At 36.9% G+C, this 13,253-nt stretch overlaps 1 protein-coding gene across 1 annotated transcript in view; it reads right to left on the bottom strand.

Moving 5' to 3' along the window:
* Positions 1–13,253, bottom strand: part of Rab38 (RAB38, member RAS oncogene family) — a 61,300-nt gene that overhangs the window by 32,486 nt on the left and 15,561 nt on the right. Inside the window, exon 2 of the mRNA NM_028238.7 lies at positions 8,326–8,606. Within this exon, the coding sequence (NP_082514.4) occupies positions 8,326–8,606 (281 nt within the window). The remainder of the gene's footprint in view (positions 1–8,325; positions 8,607–13,253) is intronic.

Raw genomic sequence — 13,253 nt, 5'->3', positions numbered from 1 at the left:
AGAGCTAGAGCATATTTAGAGAAATAATTATACCAAAATTAATAAGTTATTATTAATTTATGCTAATCTGTAAGCAGATGGGTAGATTGAGTTTGTTACTCAAGCTTAAGCCAACTCTCAAACTCAGGAAAAGATTTCCATTTTTCAAGTAAGGCACTCAGAACCTGTCAGAAGTAATTACTCAGAAGGTGCTAGTGCAGACTGGTAGTCATTATGAACCCAATCATGACTATTAAACACACCCATAATCTCCTTTAAATTACACTTTCTAACTTTATTCTGATTTTAGATTTCAAATGGGTCTCATCCTTTTATGACTCTAAGTTCTAACAGCTACAAGTAGGAGAACAAAAAGTACAGGGTGAACTGGATGGCAGGTTTAAAAGAGATGGACAAATCAATCAGTCTAACCATAGCCTATAATTCCATCTAAAGCCATGGGAGAAAACGTGCAAGTTTATTTATTTTCCTTAGTACCTTGTTAATAAAATAACAATCATATTTCTTTGAATACACTATGGACTATAATACAGATCCTGAAAGAAAGTCATCTGATTCAAATTGTGCTCATCAAAGAATACATAAAGTGACTATCGAGGTTTCTTTCTGACATTTGGGAACTAGAGAGAATGAGAGATGGCTTATTACTTGATTTAATAGAAAAGGATTTAAAAAAATAATGTGCTATGCTCAACTCATTAAAAAAGAAATTAGAATAGCTATTTACCCATACCCAAGTGCAATTATCTATGCAATTCCAGTTTGTATAAATGCATGTTTTTATAACTGTTTATTTTCTAGATGCCTGTAAAATAAATGACGTGTGATATGACCCTTTGAGCAGCTTCCAGAAAACTCACCAATATTAACTGCTCTCCGTGCCAGCTTCAGAATTAACTTGAAAATAATAAAAGAGCTCAGTAAATTTGATGAAACACAGAAAACTTTCCCTTTACAACAACAGCAACAACAACATAATTCAAGGCCAGCATTCCCACTGCTTTATCTAAGTGTTTAACATGGGGCAAACCACTTAGGAACTGCCACTCAGTACAGCTTCCTCTTAGAAGAAACATGGAAAGCAAAAGTAAACCTGGCGTTTGTTATGACGCAGCATCAGATTATAGGAAGGGTCTTAATTTTTAAAATGTCACTATAATAGGGTATGAGGAAACATGTATTAAAATAAAAATATAAAATAACTATAAAACATCAGGGTGGTCACCTATGCTTCAGGTTTTTGTTTGTTTTTTTTTTGTTTTGTTTTTGTTTGAATGATAATAAGGCCTACCCCATAAAGTCTTAAAATAATTGAGTGGGTTCTTACCTTTAAAAAAAAAAGATAAATCTTTGCACAGAGTTAACATATAACAGGGACTAGAGAGATGGCTCAGTGGTTAAGTGAGCTTCCTACTCTTTCAGAGAACAAAAGTTTGATTCCCAGCACCCATATGGAGCTGCTCAAAACTGCATCTCCAGCTCTGGGGAAGCCAACACTCTCTTTTGCCCTCCTCAGACACCTGCACACATGTGGCACACAGACACACATAATAAAAACTAGTAAACCTTTTTTTAAAAATCAAGTCAGCATATAACAAAATTTTGAGATTGCCAATATGGATTCACATCACACAGGAGAGTAGAGTCTAAAAGGTACTGGAGTAATACAGGGGACAGGGGAAAGGCCAGGGCCAGGAAGCAGGAGTGGGTGGGTTGGGGAACAGGGCGGGGAGAGGGTATAGGGGACTTTCTGAGAGGAAACTAGGAAAGTGGATAGCATTGGAAATGTAAATGAAGAAAATATCTAATTAAAAAAAAAAGTTACTGGAGCAAAGACTGCAATAAACTTGTTGTTCTCACCCTTTATTTATGGTAAGCTACATACATTCTCATTTGAAAACCCTAATGCCAGGTGGATACAGTGAACAGAATCATGCATGCATCCAGAAAAACAATCCAACATGATCTTCCACAATGGATTCAAGCCCCACAGAGAAACAGCTTAAGGAAGAAACTTTTTCTAACCCCCTAGCAGCGCTGAACCTATTATTTTCTGAACCAGGGAAGAATTTAACTTTAAACATAACTGTTCTTGGGTCTAGCAGAGGCTGATTGGGTAAAGCTTATAAACTCCAGGCTTTCCCAAACATCTTGCCATCCTGCTCCAGAAACAAACAAACAAAAAACAAAAAACAAACAAACAAACAAAAACAGGTTCTGCATCTAGTTGGTCACTTCCTAGTCTAGTTAATTGGTGCAATCTAGGTCATAAGATTGTGTCTGCTTCTTCTTTCTTTCTTTCTTTCTTTCTTTCTTTTTTTTTTTACTTTATTGGATATTTTCTTTACTTACATTTCAAATGTTATCCCCTTTCCTGGTTTTCCCTCTGAAAATCCCCCTCTCCCTATCCCCTCCCCCTTCCCCCTGCTCACCAGCCCACCCACTCCAGCTTCCTGGCCCTGGCATTCCCTTACACTGGGGCATAGAGCCTTTACAGGACCAAGAGCCTCTTCTACCATTGATTTCTGACAAGGCCATCCTCTGTAAGAGTGTGTCTTAAGTCCAGAAGAAGCAATAAAGGAAAATATGAACAAGTGAGATGGTTCAGTGGGTAATGGCACCTGCTGCCAAACCTGACAATCTTTCATTCTTGGAACCTAATAGGGGAAAAAAAGAACTGACTCACAAGGATTTTTCTTTGACTTCCACACATGTCAAGATACACACACATATACACACACACACACACACACACACACAGAGAGAGAGAGAGAGAGAATGTTTTTGTTTTTTTTTGTTTTGTTTTGTTTTGTTTTGTTTTGTTTTGTTTTGTTTTGTTTTGTTTTGAGACAGGGTTTCTCTGTGTAGCCCTGGCTATCCTGGAACTCACTCTGTAGACCAGGCTGGCCTCGAACTCAGAAATCCACCTGCCTCTGCCTCCCAAGTTCTGGGATTAAGTTCTTTACGTGTGCCACCACTGCCTGGCTAAATTTTTTTTTTTTTTTTTTTTGGTGTGAGAGAGAGCAAGAGAGAGAGAGAGAGAGAGAGAGAGAGAGAGAGAGAGAGAGAGAGAGAGAGAGAGAGAGTCAAAATAAATAAAATCTGAAAAGCTATTATAAATAGTATATTATGTGCTTATCTAGAACATACAAATCTATGAGTTTAGTCAAATCCCTAGCACCTCATAAAACCATGTGCAGTGGCTGATGCCTGTAATCTCAGCGCTCAGTGACTGACAGATGCCTGTAATCTCAGCGCTCAGTGACAGATGCCTGTAATCTCAGCGCTCAGTGGCAGATGCCTGTAATCTCAGCGCTCAGTGACAGATGCCTGTAATCTCAGCGCTCAGTGACAGATGCCTGTAATCTCAGCGCTCAGTGACAGATGCCTGTAATCTCAGCGCTCAGTGGCAGATGCCTGTAATCTCAGCGCTCAGTGGCAGATGCCTGTAATCTCAGCGCTCAGAGACTGACAGATGCCTGTAATCTCAGCGCTCAGTGACTGACAGATGCCTGTAATCTCAGCGCTCAGTGGCAGATGCCTGTAATCTCAGCGCTCAGAGACTGACAGATGCCTGTAATCTCAGCGCTCAGGAAATGGCAGCAGAAAGATCAATAAAACAAGGTCATACTAGATTAACCTTGTCTATTCATAGCAAAATAATAATACATGGTCATCCTTGAATACATAGGGAGTTTGAGGCCACCCTAGGTATGGAAGACTTGCCTCAAAAAAAAAAAGGAAAGAAAACAGAAACAAACAAGCAAAAAAAAAAAAAAATTATAGGTTTTCCCTGTGTAAGTGAACTAAAAAAAAAATCTCTAAAGATAGTAAATGTGTTTAGCACTTATTAAAATACAGTAGGGAAAAAGCTGCTGTGTCAAGTGTTCACTCTTTTTCTATAATAAGTAGCACCATGTCAGATGATCCACAGTCAAGCACATTCATTCTCTCATCCACAGGCATATTGACTTTTAACTCAAAATAGCTGCTTCCCAATGCACCTCTTTACCTACAGCATTCTTGGAAGTGTGTACCTACAGATTCACTATACATAGAAGAGAAATCAGCCAGTAGTAAATCTTGAGATAAAGGGAAACAAGAACAGAAAACACTGCAGGTTTTCCTCTGTGAATTAGACTCATCCTCACTATTACACAGATTCAACATGCTCCATTGTTTCAATGCCCCATTTCTGCACACAGCTGCACCTACAGAACCACACTTTAAGAGCGAAATGAAGTGCTGGTGGTGGGAGGTCAGATACAAAAGGACTTCTCATAAGAGTACAGCTGTGGGCACCCCAGAGCCAACTATGGACAGTAACCCAGATTAGCTGATGGACTCTAGGCTATGGCACCGATCAGCAGTAGCAGTGTGTGTGTGTGTGTGTGTGTGTGTGTGTGTGTGTGACAGTGAAATCATGTAATGCATCTAGGTGATCCACATACATTTTCACAATAATTTCAACAACTTCAGAAGATGGTAAGAAAGCAAATCCCCAAAGTGAAAGTGGGAAGACTCAGACAACAGCCTCCAGAAATGTACTAGGTGAACCTGTTAACACATCGCAGGGTTCAATCCACCCTCAAGAGGAGCTTAGATGGCAGGACTCCAAATTTTTATAATGAAAGCAAATTGTGAAAATTATGTATGTTCACAGGAAGGCATAAAACATCTATTGTTAGAGTAAATGGACAGAGAAAGATGGACTGAGATCCCACTTATACATGTAAGTGTAAGCTTACAACCAGGAGTAAAACAAATTGATAATTATTTTTAAATAGCAGGAATAAATCAGGAATGTTTGGGGAAAGTTGATATGCTTGAGGGAGCAATCATATGTTACCTAGAAAATCCACACACATTCATACAGAGTGCAAAGAAAATCTGATTTGGTAAAGATCATTTTTCCTTCCTTTGAATTTAATATAAGAAGATTTAAAGATCAGATGCACCACTTTATGTATGTATACGTTCATATATATGAAAGTTACTGAAGAGACTGCAAGGCTAAGGCATGAAATTCTCCTGGGCAGTAGGGTCAGCAGCATGGTGGAATGTAGTTTTGATTATAAGCTCCAGTTTCAATTAAGAAAGGGCAAGGTTACTCCTGATGTCCATGGTATTTCTACAGGTTGTGGCTATGAGGGCAAAGACAGAGTGTGTGGCTTTGACTCATTAGTAGTTTTTGAGCTATAAAAAGGGAAAAATGGAGATCAGATGTTCATTGCCAGCTGATTATGATATCATTCAAGAGACCTGCTTACTTTATCAAAATGCTTTATAATAGACACATCCCCTGATCCCACATGCAATCAAAGAAGGAACTGCTGTTCCCAAATGCTGCCATCTCGGGGTCAAACAGGAAGTTTAATCTGGGTCTCAGTTTTATGGGTTAAAATGCCGTATTCAAAGCTTAGCAGACTTTTATTTCAGACCTGTGAAAGGACTTGTTCAGCAGCTTGGCACTACACTTTGCCAGTGATGCATATTTTTGCAGAGGTTTCAAATATTGATGGTGAAGTTAACTCAGGGTCAGCAAGCCATTATTGTTAGGATGCTCCACAGGGCAACTTCAAATGAATTGCTTTTAGAAAGAAGACAAAAGTAGAATGTAGACTCTATGTTTCACCATGTGGTCTTACACAATCATGCACACATTGCTTGTGAAATTCCATGGCCCACTTTCTCACACGTATACATAGCTTCTCTTCAAACTTAACACTGGTGTAAATTTGGACAATTAGAAATATAGTATTTAAGTGGGAAGGTCAGCCAGGCCTGAAGTTAATGAGCATAGGATTCTCAGGCATACAGAATTTGATGCTGCAATGGGGGAACAAAGATAATTAAGGAAAACAAAGTTAAGAAAGTTCTTAGACCCTGAAGTAATTTCAACCTGACCAACCGTTCATAGCCTCCTTACCCTTTTTCTTGTTAGTAATTAATCACTACTCTGCACACTATAAATTTTACATATGCTATGCTATGGTTAGGCATGAAGACTGATTGTATCTGCTTTAAAAATATCTGCAGTTTCAGTGCACATAATACTTGACTGATAAGTAAGATATTCTTGATGGTATCCATTCAGTGGAAGAATAATAAAAGACCACTTCTCCATAAAATCTATTCCTTCTCATTCAGCAGTAGTTAAGAAGAGTAATGCAGAACACCATGTCTCCTGTGAACAGATGAAGAGTTGAAATAAAGCAAGGAAGCAAGCAAGAAAGGAAGAATGAAAACAAGAAAGCAAGAAAAAAGACAAAGAAAGGACCTGAAGGAAAGTACACACAGTGTGAAAGTGGGGTATGTGGCTCAGGGAAAATGAAGACTATGTTAGTTAACTGGTGTTTTGGAATGAAAAAGGAAATTCCAGGCTAATTCAGGGGAAAACTACAGATGTTGAATTTCTTGTGTTCTAGAACTAAGGGAAGAATAATACGAAATGGCTAATTAAGGAATAAAAGAGCTAGAGAAGTACAGTAGAACATGAAACTGTTTAAAACAAACAAAAAGTCCAAAACAAAACAAAAACAAACAAAGACAACACTAAGAACTGAACAACCTAACTCTCGAAACCCAAGGAAATCTTAGTGAGCCATGGTAGAGCAGAGAGTAGCCAGGTGCTGAGTGTGTCCAGAAATTAACTCTAACCAAGACTGCTTCATTTGGGAACCCATAAGTGGGACCAGCAGCTCTTTTCCCTTTCCATCATCTTGTGAGTCGAGTAGTAGCTTAATCCTGCTGGGTTTACACTTCAGGGATATTCTTAAATAAGCTTTTTCTTTTCAATCCCTAGATAATCTTGGGCAAGGTCATTTTCCCATAGGAATCCGGATATGTTTAAATCAAAGGAAACATATTTAATGAAACATTTTATTTCTTCCAGCTATTTGAAAATACATAGCCATGTTTAACCTATACAGTAGAGCAGAGTATCTATAGTAAGATGCTATGTAACAGAACACCTGCAACCCACTTTGAATGATGGCCATTCAAGGAATTTCCCCCAAAATTCTCTGAAGCTGTATATGAATGTCTGCAATGGAGTCTACTGATGACCTCCATAAGTAAAGAGCTACCTGTCTTATGCACATCTGAATTCCAAGCAAGTAGCAAATGCTTGGGATTCACAGATATCTAAATATTTATTTTACACTAATTAAAAAGAGTAGGACAGCTATGACAACAAAATTACATAGATTATAATCTAAATAATCTAAATGATATATTTACATGCATACAGAAAATCTCAGAAAACACAACAAAATAAGGTGATGAATATGCTAACTACCCTAGTTTGATTATTATCCAATGAGTAAATAAATCAAGGTATACTGCCTGACATAAATTTGTCTAAGTATTTATGTTAATTAAAAGTAAATTAAATTGAACAAATTTACTATTAAAGTTATTCCCTGCTATGATTGAGATTTAATATATAAACCAAAATTGGAACTGAGAGTGAGAGTAGAAAAGAAAATTTGTTCTAACAAATAAAAGGTAAGGCACAGCTCTATGTGCAATGCTCTTTGTACACAAAGGTTCCTGGCTCTCAGTTCCTCATACTTACCAGGCTACCAGCAGAACCAGAAATACCAAGCTAGGCTATGCTCTCCACATTTGTATTATTCTGTCTCTTGCCCCACTATCCTAGTATTCCCAATATGGTGGTTCTATATGGTTGTCATCTCTTCATTCATATGACAAAGTATAACTCCTGACATGCACGTGCATGCACTTAATGGTCACAGTGTGAAGATTAAGACAGTGACACAGATTGTGACCTCTATTTCTTTCATATATTTTCAAATATTTATGAATATGTATATATATATTGCTGTGAAATTACAAAATGTTGTTGTAAGGACTGAGTGCAAGAATGATTTTAAAACATGCCAGTATGAATTGAGCTCAAAAACTTGTTCACAATTTTAATTATGATCCATGTGTAATCTAAATAATCTAAAGGATATATTTATATGCATATAGAAAATCTCAGAAAACACTACAAAATAAGGTGATGAACATGGTAACTACCTTAGTTTGATTATTATCCCAATAAGTGAATGAATCAAGGCATACTGCCTGACATGTGGCCACATACAAGTGGTTTGGTTTATCTAGTCATAATCATCTTAAGTAGTAAATAATAATTTCTGTCACTTATTTCATAACTATGAGACAGAGCACAAAACAATTTGCTAACTCCAAACCACTGGACAGAAACATTATTGTCACTATGATAATAATAGCGGTTATATGTTGGATTCTTTGTAAATCCTACTCTATTAACCTTATTATTTAATGTAGCATTACCTTGGCTGATGTTTCAAACCATCCTACGAAGCCATGCTCCTTGCAGAACTGGTCCATCTTGAGTCCATTGTTCATAAGCACATCCTTCCCTTGGTCACATTTGTTGGCCAACAGAACCACTGACACTGGCTTACCATTAGGGAGCGTTAACTTTGAGTCCAAATCATTTTTCCACTTTGCCACGGCTTCAAATGTGGCTGGTCTGGTGACATCAAAAACAATAAATGCCCCCATAGCTTCCCGGTAATAAACTCTTGTCATGTTTCCAAATCTTTCTTGACCTGTCAGCAAAAAGAGACAGAATTCACTAAGTTACTAAAATTAGAATCATAATTGTACACTACACTGGAGCTTCATATCCCCCCCAAATGATCAGGTGATGCAATAGAAAGTTTTAATGCTAATATTTAGAGACAGAATAAAATATACATTTATGTAGCTATGTTGTTTAATATTTACAACCAGAAATGAAAATTTAATTTTTAAAAAATAGGTAGTTGATTATTGGGCCTTGAAGATAGTTCAACAGTTGTAGGCTCTTGCCGTTTATCCTAAAGACATGAATTCAAACCCTATAACTACCATGGTAAAAGGAGAAGCCTGATTACTTCAACTTGTCTTCTGAACTGCACAAATAAATGTGCTATAGTATACGTGCTTGTGTATTTGTGTGTGCACATGAATGGACACAAAATAAGAAAATAAATGCGAAAGATGAAATATTTACTGAGAAAATGTGTAGCATACAATATTTTATAACTCTGCTTATTTAGTACCTCAATAAGTGTATATGGATATTTACATTAAGTTAATTAAAACAATAAAATTTAAAATTCAATCTGTAAGTCATAGTAGTTAGCTACATTTCAAATGTTAAATTACATGTGGCCTTCTTTGGAATTCAGGGTAAGGTGACATATTAGGAGCTGTGTCTGTGAGACTAGCAGAAAAATATTTATGTTAAAAATAGATTCTATTCTTATAAAAGAAAGAGCTATGCAAAACAGACATAATACTTGGTAAAGTGTTGCCCACAAAGCAATAGCCAGGCCATCACTGCAGCCTAGGCACACTGCCCATACCCTGGAAAATCAAGCTGTAGTTGCCTCGGAAGCAGATTCCCAGACAACCAACAATATAAGACCAGGTTTCAGAAACCCAACCAGAGGTCGGAGAGCACAGCCAGCTTCAGAAGTCAAAGTGTGCCTGCCATAGCTGTTTGAAGTGGAGAGGAACTCCAAATGCACACACCTGTTCCTGCCCATTAGTTGAGTGAGCAACTATACTCACAGGAAGTTTGAAGCAGAACTTAGTATGGACTGCTGACGGTACAACCAGGCTTCAAGCAGAACAGACTGGAAAGAGCATCCAAAGTAGGGAAAATGAAGCTCAAAACTTCTCAAGGATCCTCAACCGATACCCCTGCCACTGCCTAGAGGAGCTACAGAATGTGATATGGTATTCAGACAGACTCCATAAAAAGTAAACATGGGTTCTTCCTGTAAGTAGTCAGAGGTGACCTGTGAAGATGGTTCGCCACTCTCTTGACCCAGAAACCCCCCACAAAATCATGCAAATCAAGAGGTTCAAACCTTCTTGCTTACTTTAAGAACACTCGGAAAACTGCCCAGGTCATCAAGGGTATACATATAAGCAAAACCACCAAGTATCTGAAGGATGTCACTTTAAAGAAGCAATGTGTGCCACTACATTCCAGTGGTATAATGGTAGAGTTGGTAGTTGCGCCCAGGCCAAAGAGTGGGGCTGGACACAGGGACAGTGGCCAAAAAAGAGTTCTGAACTTTTGCTGCACTTGCTTAAAAATGCAGAGTAATGCTGAACTTTAGGGTTTAGATGTAGATTCTCTAGTCATTGAACACATCCAGGTGAACAAGGCACCTAAGATGCTCCGAGGAACCTACAGAGCTCATGGCCGGATTAATCCATACATGAGCTCCCCCTGCCTCAGTGAGATGATCCTCACTGAGAAGGAACAGATCTTTCCAAAGCCAGAAGAGGAGGTTGCACAGAAGAAAAAGAAATCCCAGAAGAAACTGTGGAAACAAAACCTCATAGCACAGGAATAAATTCAGCATAAAATAAATGCAGATAAAGTAAAAAAAAAAAAAAAAAAGTAAACATAGGCAAGGAGGTCTTCTAAACTCTTTCTCAGTGTCAGTCACAGTAAGTTTTGACAAAATGAATGATCCTCAAAACACCAGAAACTAAGTTGCAATCTGACAGCAAGTGTCAGACTGGGAATTTTGGAAGAAAGTGGACTTCAGCCATACAAACTTCTCACACTTGCAAGGACAAACTGACATAACTTGTTTGAATTATTGACCCTATTATGAATTATTATTAACACAATAAATCTCCTTTTCCTTCCTATGAAGACTGGTTCAAAAGGTAAGACAAGATGAGGAAGAAGCCACATCTTCCTAACTATAGTCATAATGCCTTCTTCTGATGCACTTTAGAGCTGTTACAACTATTATTATCATTATTATTTATATTGTTATGCTATTGTGTTTTAATCTATATCTCAGTAAAAAAATCTAATTTTATACGATCCTTTCTTTCTCTATATCTACTCAAAGATATTTTCTCTAGTAATTCTCAGAAGTCTTTATTGCCTAATTTCTTTATTATTATTCTAACTTTCCCTCTTCCAGATTCTCTCCTCACCTGACTCTGAAATACTAATACCCATACCTCTAAAGGCACTACAAAATATAGTCCCTTAACCAATACCCTAGGGACACTGACTCTGAAATCTATCAGGACAAAAGCAAGAGCACAAATTATCATCTACTAAAAGTTTAGGTTGTGATTTCTGATAATCCGCTACTGTGGTTAGTTTCCAAAATAAGTAGCATTATAGAACATTAAAACCTAATTAAAGATATATCACCAGAGACCTAACATAAAAATAAAATAAAAACAATAGACAGACTAGGACAAAAAGAAAGACTGAGAAATACCTCTATTTTAACAGAGCATGAAATACAAAGGTAGCAAAAAATTCACCATGACACTTTCACAAGCACCCAACTCCTTAGTACTGGAAACCAAAGATAATGAGATGCATGAAATTCGAGAAGAAGAGCTCAGAGTCCAAATTTTAAAAAGGATCAGTGACTACAAAGAGAAAGAACACAGCAAGTGGACAAATGAAGTGAGGAAATCGGGACCTAGGAAGGAAGGCACTAAGGGAGCTAAACCAATAACTTGGAGAAGAAACTTAAGTATCAAGTGTCCAGAGGACAATCTCAGTAAGGATTCTGAAACTACCAAAAGGGAATCAAATAGAAATTTTGGAAATGAAAGAATAAATCAATCAAATAAAGAACAGCAGGAAGTATGTTCAACACAGAAACCCAAGCAGAAGATCTCATCTCAGGAGCGAGGGTGAAATTTGGGGAAATATTCAGGCTTAAGTAAAAATGAAATTAATGAATGTGAAGAAAAAAAAAACTCAGAAGAACTATGGGTTGTGTTCAAGATACAGAGTCTAAGAATCTATGAGGTAGAAGGTGGATCTGGAAAAGCCTAAAGGAATAGAAAATATATTCAATAAAATTAATAGATTTTTTTCTATCACTAGAGAGATATTCAAATGCAAGAGGCAATTAAGATTCCCAAATACCCATGACTAAAGAGAGGCCCATTGATCTTGCAAACTTTATATGCCTCAGTACAGGGGAACGCTAGGGCCAAGAAGTGGAAGTGGGTGGGTAGGGGAGTGGAAGAGAGGGTATGGAGGACTTTTGGGATAGCATTGGAAATGTAAATGAAGAAAATATCTAATTAAAAAAATTTTTGAAAAAAGAAAAAGAATCCACAACAATATAACTGTTAAAATGTCAAAGGTAAAACAAAGAAAAGAATATTAAAAGCTGTAAGTTAAAATTACCAAATTATTACATAGATGAGTATTATCAGAATACCATCAGCTCTCACATCAACAATCTTAAAATCCAGTGTGAAGCTCCAAGACATATTTGAATTATACAGAAATTCATTGAGACATACAGATTTTAGGTCTGACTAATCTCAGAGCATATTGTTTTTTATTTGTAAGAGCTTTAAAATATTGTTTTAACTGCTAAGAGGAAAAGCCATGTAAGCATGAAATGCTATGCTTTAAGCCCTCAAAGAAAAAAAAATTTCTATGTATATCAAAGATTCCATACATAGAAAGTTGTCTCTTAAAATTGACAGAGAATTTAAAAACATCTCATAATATACAAAAAATACAGCGACTATGACAATCAGGCCAACATTGCGAAAGATATTAAAATGGGAAAGTACACAGTGAAAGAAGAAAAACAGACTCCTCAGTGGGCACACAAGAAATAATACAATTTATTTCAGGAATTGATAAAAGATTGGGAATTAGTAAGGGATCAATCATGCTCAACACAGGAAACCAAAAATCCCCAAAATGAACAGGAGGGAAGAAGAAGCAAAACCCCCCAAAAACCAAACAAACAAAAAAACAAAACATGGGAATATCAAATCCCTCTCGGTAACAACTGGAAATACAAACAGACTCATTTATTGAAAGAAACAGACTAATAGATTAAAAACAACATCTAACTAATAAGCCCTAATAAAATCCATTACTACTTATACTGTGTTTTAAAATTGCTAATTTAAAAAAATACCCATATATTGACTGCCACATTTTATGATGTCAATATAGAATATTTGAATCAACACAGGTCATTGAATTTGTCTCTGAACACTTGATACACAATGATGTTATCAAGCACATCCCTGCTCTCCAGAGTTTATATTTTAAAGGGAAGACAGACTAACAATTAAAGTATGCCATATGATAGAAGAGGCATCCGAAGTGTATTTCCATTAAAAGCAATAGAAGTTAGCATACTCTGTATGCTTCCCCCCCTCAGGAATCTGGT

Source organism: Mus musculus, chromosome 7 (genome assembly GCF_000001635.26).
Source record: "Mus musculus strain C57BL/6J chromosome 7, GRCm38.p6 C57BL/6J".
NCBI classification, from domain to species: Eukaryota; Metazoa; Chordata; class Mammalia; order Rodentia; family Muridae; genus Mus; species Mus musculus.
The sequence above is the reverse complement of the archived record's forward strand: the minus strand, read 5'-3'. Positions and strand labels throughout refer to the sequence as shown.